Raw genomic sequence first — 14,464 nt, 5'->3', positions numbered from 1 at the left:
GCGATCATTCTTTTTCCACTCTCCTGGAATGCCACCCATACACTTCTCTTAAACGTTCCTTCTGCGTGATCAAATGGGAGATCCATAGGGTCACAATTTTACATTACCGTCCCCTGCAACTGACACTGAGGTCTTACCCACCACTGAAGAGGAAAAAGAACATGGGATCTGGTCAGATTTCAAGTTTCAGTCTCTAGATAGCCCGTGCTTAAACGTGGCTCCCCCCACCCCACCCCCACAACAGGGGCTTTCTGGAAATGAAGTCTGAATGGGATGCACGAGGTTATTACAGCATAAAGAAAAGCCCAGGAGGAATTCACCTAGATGAAGCAAGCCAGGGCATCCAGAATCAGTTCAGCTTTCTCCCCCGCTCCCAGATGTGAACAATCTCATCATTTGGGTATTTACCAGCCCAAAACTAAATGAGGACCATATGCCACCTCGCACTTCATTTGAGAACTGGACAGATCCTGAAGAAAACCAAAGAATGTGATCCCTTTTCAAAGGCCTCGTACAGTAACACTGTAGCTTTCCGGGGAGGCCATGTGGTTCATTGCCAAACTGGGATCAGAGCAATGGTGCATCGTGCCCGTTAGGTGGTCAGTCTGGGTCATTGTGAAGTACCCAGCAGATCCTAATGGGAGATTGCCCCAAAGTCAAGCATGGTGATCCTCAAGTCTACCTAGCCAACAGTTGCTAATGGACCTGCCCGGGGTTGTCGAACTGGCTCTAGATTCAGCTGACAGGGTAGATCCATGTCCAGGTTTCACTCCACTGCACACACATAGGAGCCACTCTGCGGGTGCTTGAGCAGCCCCAATATTGACCTGATTCCTTGACTATGTCCAGGGAGAGGTCATTTCCGTGGGGTTTAGCACCCCCAAGAATTCTGAAAAGTTGGCTCCTCTGGACCCGCAGATCTGCTTTCCAAACCGGATTCCCTACAAGTCCCTGACGCAATGAGGTAAACCCAGGGCCGGATCGACCCTGTCAGGTGGAACTGGAGCCAGCTGGCAACCCTAGGCCTGCCGGGCCCTGAAGGAGAACCCAGGAGGGGCCCAAAGCTTCTCCACCTGAACATTACTTTTTTGTGGGTCCTTTAAAAAGATATTACACAGTCCCACCAAGACTCCAGGTCTAAGTTAAACTGAAACGAAAAGGCGTTCTCAAGGAAACTGAACACTAAATGATAGGGCCACGCTTCCTCGGATTATTCAGGAAACAAGAGACTGCTTTGTGTGCTAGGAGCGAGAGGGGAGTTGCTCTACGCCAGTGTGACTGTGAAGAAAGAATGATGACTTGCAGAGACAGGCCTGGAGGTTGTTACCAGGGCTGGATGGGAGAATTTGGTGGTATTAGCAGACTGGGTCACATACAAAGGCAATTCACAAGCCACTGCCTCTGCCTCTCACACACAGAGCTACAGGCCAGAAATATTACACAAGCAACAGGAGGTGACGTCCTTTTCCTGTACGAAAACTTTTTTTTTTTTTTTCCATTCTGGAGCATCTTAAAAACTTGCAGCCCCTCTCTCGTTCCGGAGGTCTGGGAGACCCAATTAGATTTTAGAAATGCTTTCCACTCCCAATATTTAAAAGCTGGCAAAAGTAAGAGAGGGAAAGCAGTTAATCACCCATGGTAGAGTTAGAGAAAGGGCTTGAGCCAGTGGTTCCTGGGGGGGGGGGGCTTTGGAGGCAATGTACTTTTGGCACTGGTTAAGCTCCCTCATTGTCTGTCTGGCCACCTGCTAACTCAGGAGCTCTGTGGATGATCCCTGTAAAAATGCACCATTACAGATCTGAAAGGCTTCTTCTGTTTCTCTCTCTCCGCCCCCACCCCAATCTGCAGCCCCCCCCCCTTACAAAATCCAGCAGAATGATATAATCACACACAAAAAAAAACCAACAACAGGAATGAGACCCTCTCAGTTACCCACAAAATGTAAAGCAGACCGAAAAGCCAAGATCCAGCCCCAGAATCAAGTCCTCAGATCAGGGTCCTGTGGTTTTCAAATGACCTTGTCACCCACCACCACCACCTCCGGAGGGGAGGGTTCAGCCTGCTACTGAACCCTTAAATCCAGTTTCTAGTTCTCACCAGTCCAGCAGGAACCCCGGACCCCCAGCTGCTGCACAGCTGGAACAACTGTATCATTTCAAAGAAAGAATACCTTGCCTCTTACCCCTCCAGAATAGTGATCTGAACAGCTGGATAATAATATTTAACCTTCTCTGCGATCCATGAATGAATGAATGGACCACCCCAGACTCTATTTCTGCAGGGGGGCAAGTAGGCAAACAGATAACCCTGCCTCCCTTGAAAGATCAAAGTCCAAGCTAGCAAAGTTTCTCTACCAAGCTCCCCCACCCCTACCCACCCCAACATTTCTAACAATGTAAAGCCCTCCCCTGCGTCACTTACCCCCCTTTCTCCCACTTCAGGGTAGGTGAAATCCCCACGGCAAGAAGCCTCCTTGCAGTCCCAAGGTGAGGTGTGGTCCCAAACTGTGTGAATAAGGAAATTCTTCTGCCTCTCTCTCTCTTTTATTGCGATCGCACGGCCTCTCGGAGACTGTCCGCGCAGCGCCCACCCTGGAGAGTTCGGGCATTGCACGGTAGCGCTTTTTTCAGATACGTTAACCCTTGCAGGGCTGCCATGCCAGGCGGTGCCCCCTTTTAACTTTTGCTTTCTAGAAACGGGAAAATTTGTCCTGGGGAAAGGCAAAAGAGCGAGGCCTGTCTTTAAAGGAAGACTTTCGACCTCCATTGCCAACATGAGTTGTTATGAATTTGGTCAGCCTAGAAGCTCTTTGAGTCAGGGACTTATTGCACACCAAGTCTAATAATGATGGAATTTGCCTTCAGTGTCCTTAAGAAAGGTGGGTGAAACCCCCTGATTCTTATTATAAGTTATTACAACACAGCCTGTCTCCTCCACACAAAAGAATCGGGTGGAGGTGGTGGGGGGGGGGGGGTCCAAAATTCGCCCTTTCCTTTTCTGAGCACACTACCATAACCCTCATCCACACTCTTATCACCTCCCGCTTAGACTCCTGCAACTTGCTTCTCACAGGTCTCCCACTGAGCCATCTCTCTCCTCTTCAATCTGTTCAAAATTCTGCTGCACGACTAATATTCCGCCAGTGTCGTTATGCTCATATTAGCCCTCTCCACGCTCATCTCTCCCTACATTCCTCCATGGAAACTCTGTTCACTGGGTAAATCTGTCTTATCTGCACCCTTCTCCTCCACTGCTAACTCCAGACTCTGTTCCTTTTATCTTGCTGGACCATATGCCTGGAATAGACTTCCTGAGCTGGTATGTCAAGCTCCATCTCTGGCCGTCTTCAAATCTAAGCTAAAAGCCCACCTTTTTGATGCTGCTTTTAACTCCTAACCCTTATTCACTTGTTCAGAACCCTTATTTTATCATCCTCACCTTATCTCTTGTTTGTCCTGTTTGTCTGTCCTAATTAGATTGTAAGCTCTGTCGAGCAGGGACTGTCTCTTCATGTTCAAGTGTACAGTGCTGCGTACATCTAGTAACACTTTAGAAATAATTAGTAGTAGTACTCTTTGGGATTGCGGAATCTTGCTGCTCTTTGGGATTCTGCTCGGAATCTTTCTACTCTTTGGAGGAACAAAAGTGTTGCGAGATCCCACTTGTATGTCTTGGGAATGAGTTGGCAAAGGAGCACACTCCAGATGGAGTATGCTCCTTCAGCGCGTGCACACGGTGCACCCCTACATCCATTGTATGCAGATCTCTCTCATGCATATTCATTAGGGAAATCCTGAAAACCTGGCCTGCTTGCAGTCCTCGAAGACTAAACTTGTACAAACCTGCTCTAAACCCTTGGTTTTCATTCCCAGTCCTTGAGGGCCACCAATGGTTCAGATTTACAGGATATCCCTAATGAATATGCATGAGAGCGATTTGCATACATGAGCACAGCACCCGAACTCTCATCCACTCTCTCATTACCTCTCGCCTTGACTACTGCAACCTACTTTTCACTGGCCTCACACTTAGCCATCTATCCCCCCTTCAGTCCGTTCAGAACTTTGCTGCACGTCTTATCTTCCGCCTGGACCGATATACTTATATCACCCCTCTACTCAAGTCACTTCACTGGCTTCCGATCAGATACCGCGTACAGTCCAAGCTTCTCCTACTAACCTACAAATGCACTCGATCTGCAGCCCCTCCCTACCTCTCTACCCTCATCTCCCCTTACATTCCTACCTGCAACCTCTGCTCTCAAGACAAATCCCTCCTTTCAGTCCCCTTCTCCACCACCGCCAACTCCAGGCTCCGCCCTTTCTGTCTCGCCTCACCCCATGCTTGGAACAAACTCCCTGAGCCCATACGCCAGGCCCCCTCCCTGCCCATCTTCAAATCATTGCTCAAAGCCCTCCTCTTCAATGTCGCCTTCGGCACCTAACCACTACACCTCTACTCAGGAAATCTAGACTACCCCAACTTGACATTTCGTCCTTTAGATTGTAAGCTCCTTTGAGCAGGGATCGTCCTTCTTTGTTAATTTGTACAGCGCTGCGTAACCCTAGTAGCACTCTAGAAATGTTAAGTAGTAGTAGTAGTAGTAAAGTAGTGGGCATGGAAATTTTTCTCATTCACATTCATCAGGAATATCCTGAAAACCTGGCCTGTTGGTGACCCTCAAGGACTGGGAGTGAACAGCAAGCTGCTAAGCTTTCTGTCAGAAGTGGTTCAACCGCTCCTTGCAGACCTAATGCCCTTCACTGCCTCTCATCTTGCCCTGAAGAGGCAGCAGCCCTGTGTGAAGAGCTCCTATGTCACAGCCCATGGTGGGAAGTGACTATCAAGTAGTGGACCAGTTAGGTTGGAGCCACCATGAAAATAGCCCTAAATCATCCTGGGCAAACGCTGTCTCTTAGGGTTAGTGAGGCACTTCTCAATCTTCTTCTAGAGGAACACCTAGCCAGCCAGGATGTTGGGATTATGCATGAACTACATTTGTATACATTGGCGAGAGGGTTGCCAACTGGCTCCAGATTCACCAACAAGGTTGATCCAGCCTTGGGTTTACCATGTTGCATGTAGGGATATGCAGCCTTGGCAATCAGAACTACAAGTCCCTGCATGCAATGAGGTAGAACATGGATCAACCTTATCAGGAGAACACGGAACCAGTTGGCAACCCTAATTAGAGACCAACTGTGTGCAAATCTGTATCATGCACATTCACCGTGGCAATCCTGAAAACCAAACTAGCTAGGTGTGCCTGTAGGAGAGAGTTGAGAAGCGCTGGGACAGTGTCTCCAAATGGGTTTTTGTTGAGAATGTTGCAACAGGAATGACCCTCACTCATATGCCAGAGTATGGTGGGTGTGATCGCAATATGCTGTCTTCTCTTTATCTTCAGATTTGTCGTTAGCTGTTCATTTAGTATTGATATTATATATCCTGCCTTGTTGTTGTTCAAGACTGTTTATGTTTTGATATGCTTCTCTGTGATGTTAGTTATCACGTACACTAACTTTGATCTTTTAACTTTTTCATTAGCTTTTGTGGCTTGTTTCCTGCCACAGTGGGTCCACGAACAGGTTCACTGTGATCTCTGAACTTTTTCATTAGCTTTTGTGGACTGTTTCCTGCCACAGTGAGTCCATGAACAGGTTCAAATTGATCTCTGATCTTTTTCATTAGCTTTTGTGGACTGTTTCATGCCACGGTGGGTCCACAAACAGGTTCAAATTGATCTCTGAATTAGTTTTTGTGGACTGTTTCCTGCCACAGTGGGTCCACGAACAGGTTCACTGTGATCTCTGAACTTTTTCATTAGCTTTTGTGGACTGTTTCATGCCATGGTGGGTCCACGAGCAGGTTCACTGTGATCTCTGAACTTTTGGATTAGTTTTTGTGGACTGTTTCTTGCCACAGAGAGTCCACGAACAGGTTCACTGTGATCTCTGAACTTTTTCATTAGCCTTTGTGGACTGTTTCTTGCCACAGTGAGTCCACGAACAGGTTCACTGTGATCTCTTAATGTTTTAATTAGCTTTTGTGGACTGTTTCCTCACATGGTGGGTCCACAAACAGGTTCACTGTGATCTCTGAACTTTTGAATTAGTTTTTGTGGACTGTTCCTCCATGGTGAGTCCACAAACAGGTTCACTGTGATCTCTGAACTTTTTCATTAGCTTTTGTGGACTGTTTCATGGCATGGTGGGTCCACAAGCAGGTTCACTGTGATCTCTGAACTTTTTCATTAGCCTTTTTGGACTGTTTCTTGCCACAGTGAGTCCACGAACAGGTTCACTGTGATCTCTGAACTTTTTCATTAGCTTTTGTGGACTGTTGCATGCCACAGTGAATCCACAAACAGGTTCACTGTGATCTCTTAATGTTTTCATTAGCTTTTGTGGACTGTTTCCTGACATGGTGGGTCCACAAGCAGGTTCACTGTGATCTCTGAACGTTTTCATTAGCCTTTGTGGACTGTTTCTTGCCACAGAGAGTCCACAAACAGGTTCACTGTGATCTCTGAACTTTTTCATTAGCTTTTGTGGACTGTTTCATGCCACAGTGAGTCCACGAACAGGTTCACTGTGATCTCTTAATGTTTTCATTAGTTTTTGTGGACTGTTCCTCCACGGTGAGTCCACAAACAGGTTCACTGTGATCTGTACAAGCACTGGGGACGTTATCTTCACCTGAAGGGTTTGCACGTTGGCTATCACCTTCATTAGCCCCTGTGACATGCAGACAGGAGGGATGGGCATTTTGTTTCATGTTGTTTTTATCCTGAAAACACAGCCCCCCCCCCCCTCACCCTCACCTTTGTGTGATTTTCCTGTGTTGTAAGTAGTGTGCACTCTTCGGATACAGTGGCCACCATTATATTACCCCAAAATGAAAAGAATATTTAACAAAAATGAAAACTCCTGTAAATGACACAGGGTATTAAACACCAGGAACATTTATGGACCGAGCACTCCAGCAGCCAGCCTGAAGTTTTCTGTTTAATTCCTGCCATGCTTCAGGAGTAATGCTTTCCTTACTGAGATTTCATTTAGAGGCGCCAGAATAAAGGTTGCCATGTAAACATAGACTTAGGGAGAGAAATTGTTGTTCCAAAATCTAGTTTCCATCCTGACCTGAGGAAGAAGGTTCTGGCCTTCAAAAGCTAGTAAAAAAAACCCGTATTAAGTTAGTCCAATAACAAAGGCGTCATCGTCTTTTCTTTCTTTGTTGGGGGAGGGGGTTATTTCTATTTATAACCCATCTTGAGTAGAGAGATGTGGTTAGTCCAATTTCTATTGATTACCTTTATTATTTATAACCCTAAACAAAGGCATAGGATGGGTAACCTGCGTGCAGCAGGAGTTATAACTCTACCCACCTTCAGAGATGCCAGGTCTCACTCATCAGGCATGTGTGACACTCATTTGAAAGCTTTCTCACTCTTTGAACCCCATTTCTCACTTATCAGAGCTTCACTACCGACCCGGATCACTGTTTTCATGAGAGGGAAGTAAACCAAGTGGTCCAGCCAGTAGGAAGTGATCTGAGCACAGCTTCCTGTCTTCTGCTTCCCCTTGCCCTGTCCCTTTTCTGCAACTACATGAGCTCGGAAGTCAATGTACATGCTTTTAACTACAGGATGGGAAGACAATTTTCAGCTCAAGCAATTTACCCAAATCGCTCCCCACCTTTGTCTGTATTCTTTCACAGGCTGCAAAGAAAAGCCTGTATCATTTACTTCTGCCTTGGTTCATTTGCAAAGCAATATAGTACACTTAAATCATTCTAGATTTATACCCTGGATGTACCGTTTCAAAAATCTCACTCTTTTCTTGGTGCGATAAATCTCACTTTTGGGGGTGGTTCACCCTTGGCTTCTCTGCATCTTACTGGGCAGACTAGCTGGGCCGTGCTGGTTTCTCTGCACCCTCATCTACCCTGTTACAGATGGACCCATCAGCTTTCAGTATATGCAGTGCCAGTCTGCAGAGGATTTCAGGGCAAGTGGGGTGACCACATAATCACCCATATCAAAGGCAGAGGCTGAATGGATTTCCACTGCTCAGACAGCTAAAAGAAAATTCAGTCATAATAATGGGATTTGAGAAGAAGGGTGGTAAGGCAAATGTTTTTTATTTTTATAAACATAAACATTTGAAGATGCTTTTTCAATGTAAGAAGAAATGCTGAAAAGATTCAGACTCATTATGCAGATATCTCAGTGAGAATGCCAACAATATGCATTAAAGAGACTGAGGATACAACCCCTAAAAAGGTGCAGCAGGGCAAGGGCATGTGACCAAACAGAATAGGAAGGCTGAATCATCCTCGGCCCAGAATCCCTCGCAAGCTGGGTGGGGGGTAATTATATATCTGATGAGGGGCTGCACTGCGGAGAGACACAGACAAAGCAGGGCAGAGGAACTGCTGCAGCCACCTCCCAGCTCCAGCAAGACAAGTTGACAGAGAGGGATCTCCCCAGATATTATCTTCAGAAGCCGGGCATCCCCTCCCAGGTAAGCAGCCTTTGGGACACAAATCTCAAAATATTTCAGGTTTGCTTTTTTTTCTGGTAAGACGATTAAAGCCTGCCAGGCACCTCTCCGAGCTGCATCTATCATGGCAGATTAGGGTTTCTGTTTGCTGTTCTCAGTGGGCTTCATTATTCTCAGAGCCTGACTTGCTAAAGCTACATTTCCATAGACAGAATGGGGGAAAGAGGGTTTTAGTAAATCAGTTCCTCAGTGAGAAAATTGTTTTGTGTCCTGGAGATGCCTGACTTTAACCTGACCTCCCCCCCCCCCCCCCCCCCCAAACACAGGAGATGCTATTTCAAACATGCCGGTCTATGTTACATTTAGAGGCTGTAAAGTACCACCTTTGTTTGAATTTGGGCCAGCTGTTGTGATAACATCTGGATCTATTGACCTGCTGGATCCCATCAATGATTGCGGTCATTATTTGTAAATGCTTATCGTGCAATATAAGCACATTTCCCTGCTTGGGGATATACTGGTATCATGCTGTGACTGGGGGCTTGGGTAACCTGCTATAATTGGATGAACTGGTAATCCGATATCGCTGGAATGGTGTCTGTGCTAAGCAGACTATCCGACACATTTCAGTTATTCCTAACAGGAAGACTTTAGGAGGAACAGGAGAAAAAAAACCTCACAGAAATGCCAGTGTAGGATTTGTATTAGAGCTGAGGAGCAAATGAGGGGGACTGAATAGATGCAAGCATAGACTGTTGGGAGGGGGATGGCAGGGTTGACCAAGTCTTCTCATACCTCTCCTACTGACCCCACAGCCCCTGAGGTTTGCAGGAGGTATATTTGGATAGATTGGAGCCACTTCCCTTAACCCCGAACAAATCTGGGCAGCCCTGAATTAAAGGAAGCCATTACACAGAACCGAGGCCAAGAAGAAACAGAAGGTGGGGATGGGGGAGGGGGAGAGAATACAGGACCTTATTCTGCAGGGTGTGGCCATTGGCAGACAGACATAATTTATTTCCAGCTCATAGGCCTGACATGGGGGGGCTGACGGTGTATAGGTGCATATTATGGATCGGAGGCAGAGAAGGTGGGGCTCTCAGACAACACTTAGCAGGATAGATTCCCACTAGCTCTGCAATAACACAATACATTGACTTTATAAAGTACAAAACACACCATCTTTAAGGGGAAAATCCTGAGAGCGGGGCTGAGTCTGAACCATAAATAAAAGAAGCACAGATGTGTATGGCCTACATATAACAGAGGTCAGTCCAGATCCATTATCTGTTTCACAGCCTCACGTCTGAAGAATTCCTGAGCTCTACAAATGAAAATACATGAAATATTCATCCCTGCTGTTTGCTTCCCACATAGCAATGAAAACGGCAGAGACTGTCAAGCTAGTTCATCTCGGCTCGGCACAGAGATTTGCTTCCCTGTTCCATGTTTCACAGGATAGAGCCCCAGAGCTCTGTAGGTGTTGTGGGTGCTTGATACCCCCAATATTGAGCAAACTCTTTGACTGTGTCCAGGGAGGTGTAATTTACATTAGGTATAGCACCACCCCCAACCATTTTGAAAAGATGGCTCCTATTCAGGGCCAGATTTAAGAGGTTAGGACCCGTAGGCAGAACTGGAGACTGCTGGGGTGAGGAGGTTTCACTTTGGTTAGCCAAGGTATTTGAGTGCCCTCACAAACGTGGAATCCTAAATAGTTGCCTATGCGTGAATCTGGACCTATGGAGATCCACCCAGGCATGCCTTGGTCACAAATAGAAAACGTGGCTCCCCAACTTCAACAACTCGAATCTGGGCCTGTGGAGACCCACCCAAGAATGCCCTGGTCACAAATAAACAACATGTCTCCCCAACTTCAACAAGTCGAATTTGGGCCTGTGGAGACCCACCCAAGAATGCCCTGGTCACAAATAGAAAACATGGCTCCCCAACTTCAACAAGTCGAATCTGGGCTTGTGGAGACCCACCCAAGAATGCCTTGATCACAAATAAAAAACATGGCTCCCCAATTTCAACAACTCAAATCTGGGCCTATGAAGATCTACCCAAGCACGCCCTGTGTGCAAATAAAAACATTGGACCCCAATTTCAACAACTTCCCCTAGTCACTGAATTTTTGCAGGAGGAAAGATTGTGTGCCTGGCCTCAATAGCTACCCAGAAACATTAGCATTAGCAACATTTTGCTAGAGTTCATTGCGTCTCTTTTTTTCCCCATGTCTAATTTCACCCTTTTCTCTAAGAACATAAAGAATGCCATACTCAGTCACACCAAGGTCCTTTGAGCCCAGCATCCTGGCTTTGACAGTGGCTAGTCTGGGTTCCAGTACCTGGCAGATCCCAAAAAGCAGATCCATTTCTCGTAGCCCTTTTCCAGGGATGAACATTGGCTCTCCCACTTCTACTTGGCTAATAAGTTTGTATGCACTTTTCCTCCAGGAACTTGTCCACCATCTTCTGAATCCCGCTATGTTGGTTACCTAGACCAAATCTTTCTGAAACAGATTCCACAGTTTAATTATGTGCTGCGTTAAAAAACCAACACATTCTGATTTGTTTTCAATCTGCTGGAAAGTAGTTTCAGGCTGTTGTCTTGTTTTTGTGTCGTCTACACTCCACTCCCTAGACAACTCGCCCATGCAGTTCCTCCAGGTGACCCTACTCAGACTGAGCCCTCAGCGTCCTCCTTCTGTTGAGAGAAGCCGCATTCCCTCCCATGCCCGCATCCTCGTTAAATGCTTTGAAACCAAAAGGCTGGGATTACTTTGCTTCAGGACAGAAATAAATATTTGTCAGAATTGAATTCAGTTTCTTCCATGCAAACCCCTAGGGTAATTTCTAGAACTCTTTGGAAGAAGAGAAAGCCTCAAGTGACAGCTGGGATCTGACACTGGGATCTTTCAGGTCACATCTAGCTAAGCATTACTCATGGAAAATGGATTCCCTTCCCAGAAAAGAGTAGAAAGCTCTTGAGAGGACTGGCTTACCCATTAGGCAAGACTAGACAATCATCTAAGGCAGCAACTGCAGTCGAAGTAAAACGACAGATCCGACAGCGACCCCAACTCCAAGAACTATTGGTGCTACTTTTATCTACAGGGAAGGGTAGGCAATTTTCAAATAGCAAGCCAAACCACCACGAGGGTGGAGGTACACAAATTCCTACGAAAAGTAGAATTTGAGAAAAGGGGGAGCAGGAGGAGTAGGCTCTTGAACAACACCAGTAGGCGACGTAGGTTAGGAACAATCTCTTTATTTAAATATACACTCGACTCGACCCAGGCAAATGACTTTTGGAAATTGCCCTTATTATGTATCATGACTGGCCTGAAAATGATGGTAATCGAGGTGGGGGGAGGGAGTGTAAGGCTGAAGGTTCGCCCAGAATGCCCATTTCCCTTGCTCCAAAGTTTGTTTTCTAAAGAGCTGTAATTTTGTTAAAGGGGATGCGACTTGCTCTATGGTTGTGAAAATACCAGTGGCTTTCTAGAGGAAGTGACTGTAACCCCAATATATGGTGTGGGGGGGGGGGGGGGGGGGAGGTCTCAGGCCTGCTTGAAAGGTAAAGAACACCCAGGACTGTGCTAATGTAATCAGATTTCTATTTTCTTTTCATTTAAAGGGAACTCAAAACAAAATGCTGGATACCCTGAGCAGCCAGTATGACTCCTTTCTCTTCTGGAAGCTTCCTATTCCAGACCTGGACCCCACCGAGCTTGAAGGGCTCGGATTGTCAGGCTCATCGGCGCTCAAAGAGAGGGATGGCTTCAAACTCTCCGGAGGTCAGAGAGAAGCAGGCCTGGCGAGTCCCAGGGAAGAGGACAGCCTTCTGCAGTACAGCACCTTCAATTTCTGGAGAGCACCCATAGTTAGCCTGGACTCCTTTCAGTTTGATTTGATGTAATGCTTGATCCTAACCCGATCGCCAGTTCTTTTCCTTGTCAGCTAGGTCTGTGCGAATGAATCTCAGTGGAAGGCTTTGCTCTCCGTTTATTTGAAGTGGTCCTCCTTAGTTGGATTCAAACGTTTTTCCCTCAATGTGTATTTTCTCTGTGACTCCCATACAGGGCATTCGTACACTGGAAGAGGCTGGATTCATCTGGTCTCCCTTTCCCCCAGTTTCCCCTTTTATTGCAGAAGTCCCCCCAGCTTAAACGGCATGTCAGGCCAACATGTATATTCTTGTTAGCCAGAAAAAAGCCCATCTCAGACCGGACTTGCCTTCAGCTCTGCTCTACCAGGCCCTCAGTAGCAGCAGGCTATCCTTTCTCCCTCAGATTTAGCAGGTCGTTTCCGCAGCGGGTCAGTCATATGGTCAGTTGAGCTGTTTCTGCTGCATTATCAGATTTGAATCAGGGTGGCTCTGATGTTTCGTGTTTTTGTCACTTGATCTACCGTCTTTCAACAACTGGAACTCGTGCTCCCTCCCCAATATCCAGTATATTTTTCTTAACATAAGGGAACTTCTACTTAAAGGGTTGACATGCAGCAACAGGCTTGCCGTGTGCCAATTCGGAACTGCTACAGGAGCCCGGCGGTAATTCCCACCCCCAAATATTTGAGATTTTTGTAGCCCCGGAACGGAACCGGCGGTAAATGGGCAGTGCGCCTCCAGATTACCGCCTGAGCCCTTACCGCCTCCAGGGGCGTAGCCAGACACCCACATTTGGTTGGGCCTGGGCCCAAGATGGGTGGGCATTAGAACTCCACCCTGTCCCACAAGTGATTTGGTCTCTCACTCTCTTGCCTGCATGCCACTTGGTCTCTCAAAAATCCCCCCTACCCCGCATACCTTTTAAATAGCAGATTTTCACCAGCAGCGAGCAGCAACTAATACACACTGCTCATGTTGGCCCCACAGTCTTCCCTCTGATGCAACTTCCTGTTTCCGCATAGGCAGGAATACATCAGAAGGAAGGCTGTTATGCGGGAGGGACGGTTGTTGGGAGTTTTCGGCTGGTGGGGCTTGGGGATCCCTGCCAGCCACATCATAGGTGTACTGCTACTGGGTGGGCCTGGGCCCATCCAGGCCCACCCTTGGCTACGCCACTGGCTCCGCAGCGCGGTAAGTGGTTCATTTACCGCATGGCCGTTTCTTAAAAAAAAAAAAAAAGACAGCCTTTTACCCGCTGCGGTAAAAAGGGGGAGGGTCTCAGTGCGTGTCAAAAAGACGTGCTGATTCTAGCACAGGCCCCCTTTTACCGCAGCTTAGTAAAAGGACCCCTCAGCCTGTAAACAGATTGAAAATGAGATGTAGGTACTGGTGCAGGACAAACATTGTACAGCGATGCCTGATTTTTTTTTTGTTATGGGAGATGCATTTGATTATATTGCTCTGGTGTTTTTTTTTTAATTCTCCTGCAGTATATAGCGGGATAACTTTTATTGTTAAATCTGGAGCAGGTTTCACCCTGGAGCAAAGCTTGATACATCTGCATGTCCCTTCCCTCTGCTTCCTAACATACCACAGACGTCACCCCAGTGGAACACTGCCAAACGATGAATTTGTCCAAAACAACATATATATGGGAAATGTGTTTAGCTTATGCTTTTATTCATTTAGTTATGGTGATGAGAATGATTTACTGTATTGCCATTATTTTACTTAATGTGTTTGGGGATAAACACGTGCCTGCCTACAGGGGCAAGATTCCCTGGCAATAGCTGCTTTCTTCAGGCTTCCTTTGGCAGGCACAGGCAGAAGGATGGATTAGTCTCCTGCTCCTGTGTGCCGGATTATTGCATTATCACGTCAACTCTGCTGTACCCACCATGTTGCCTCCTGTGTGAGGTACTTCCTATTTCCACATAGGCGGGAGGGGACGCAGCAAGAAGGAAAGACCTGCGCCCGGCCGGCAGAGCACAGTTAATGTGATAACCCGGCACACAGGAGCAGAAGACAGATTGACCAAGCAGTATGCTACTGCCGGGGGGGGGGGG

At 46.9% G+C, this 14,464-nt stretch overlaps 2 protein-coding genes across 2 annotated transcripts in view; one reads left to right on the top strand and one right to left on the bottom strand.

Moving 5' to 3' along the window:
* CDC42SE1 (CDC42 small effector 1) overlaps positions 1-2,544 on the bottom strand; it is a 63,543-nt gene extending 60,999 nt beyond the window's left edge. Inside the window, exon 1 of the mRNA XM_030188339.1 lies at positions 2,422-2,544. The gene's annotated coding sequence lies outside the window, so the exon portion shown is untranslated. The remainder of the gene's footprint in view (positions 1-2,421) is intronic.
* A 5,865-nt stretch (positions 2,545-8,409) lies between these two features.
* On the top strand, positions 8,410-13,374 carry MLLT11 (MLLT11 transcription factor 7 cofactor). The gene is made up of 2 exons (XM_030187633.1): positions 8,410-8,525; positions 12,147-13,374. The coding sequence occupies exon 2, from the start codon at positions 12,162-12,164 to the stop codon at positions 12,426-12,428; it is 267 nt and encodes an 88-aa protein (XP_030043493.1). The 5' UTR covers positions 8,410-8,525; positions 12,147-12,161; the 3' UTR covers positions 12,429-13,374.
* Positions 13,375-14,464: the final 1,090 nt, after the last annotated feature.

The sequence above is a fragment of the Microcaecilia unicolor genome, chromosome 14, assembly GCF_901765095.1.
Source record: "Microcaecilia unicolor chromosome 14, aMicUni1.1, whole genome shotgun sequence".
NCBI classification, from domain to species: Eukaryota; Metazoa; Chordata; class Amphibia; order Gymnophiona; family Siphonopidae; genus Microcaecilia; species Microcaecilia unicolor.
The sequence above is the reverse complement of the archived record's forward strand: the minus strand, read 5'-3'. Positions and strand labels throughout refer to the sequence as shown.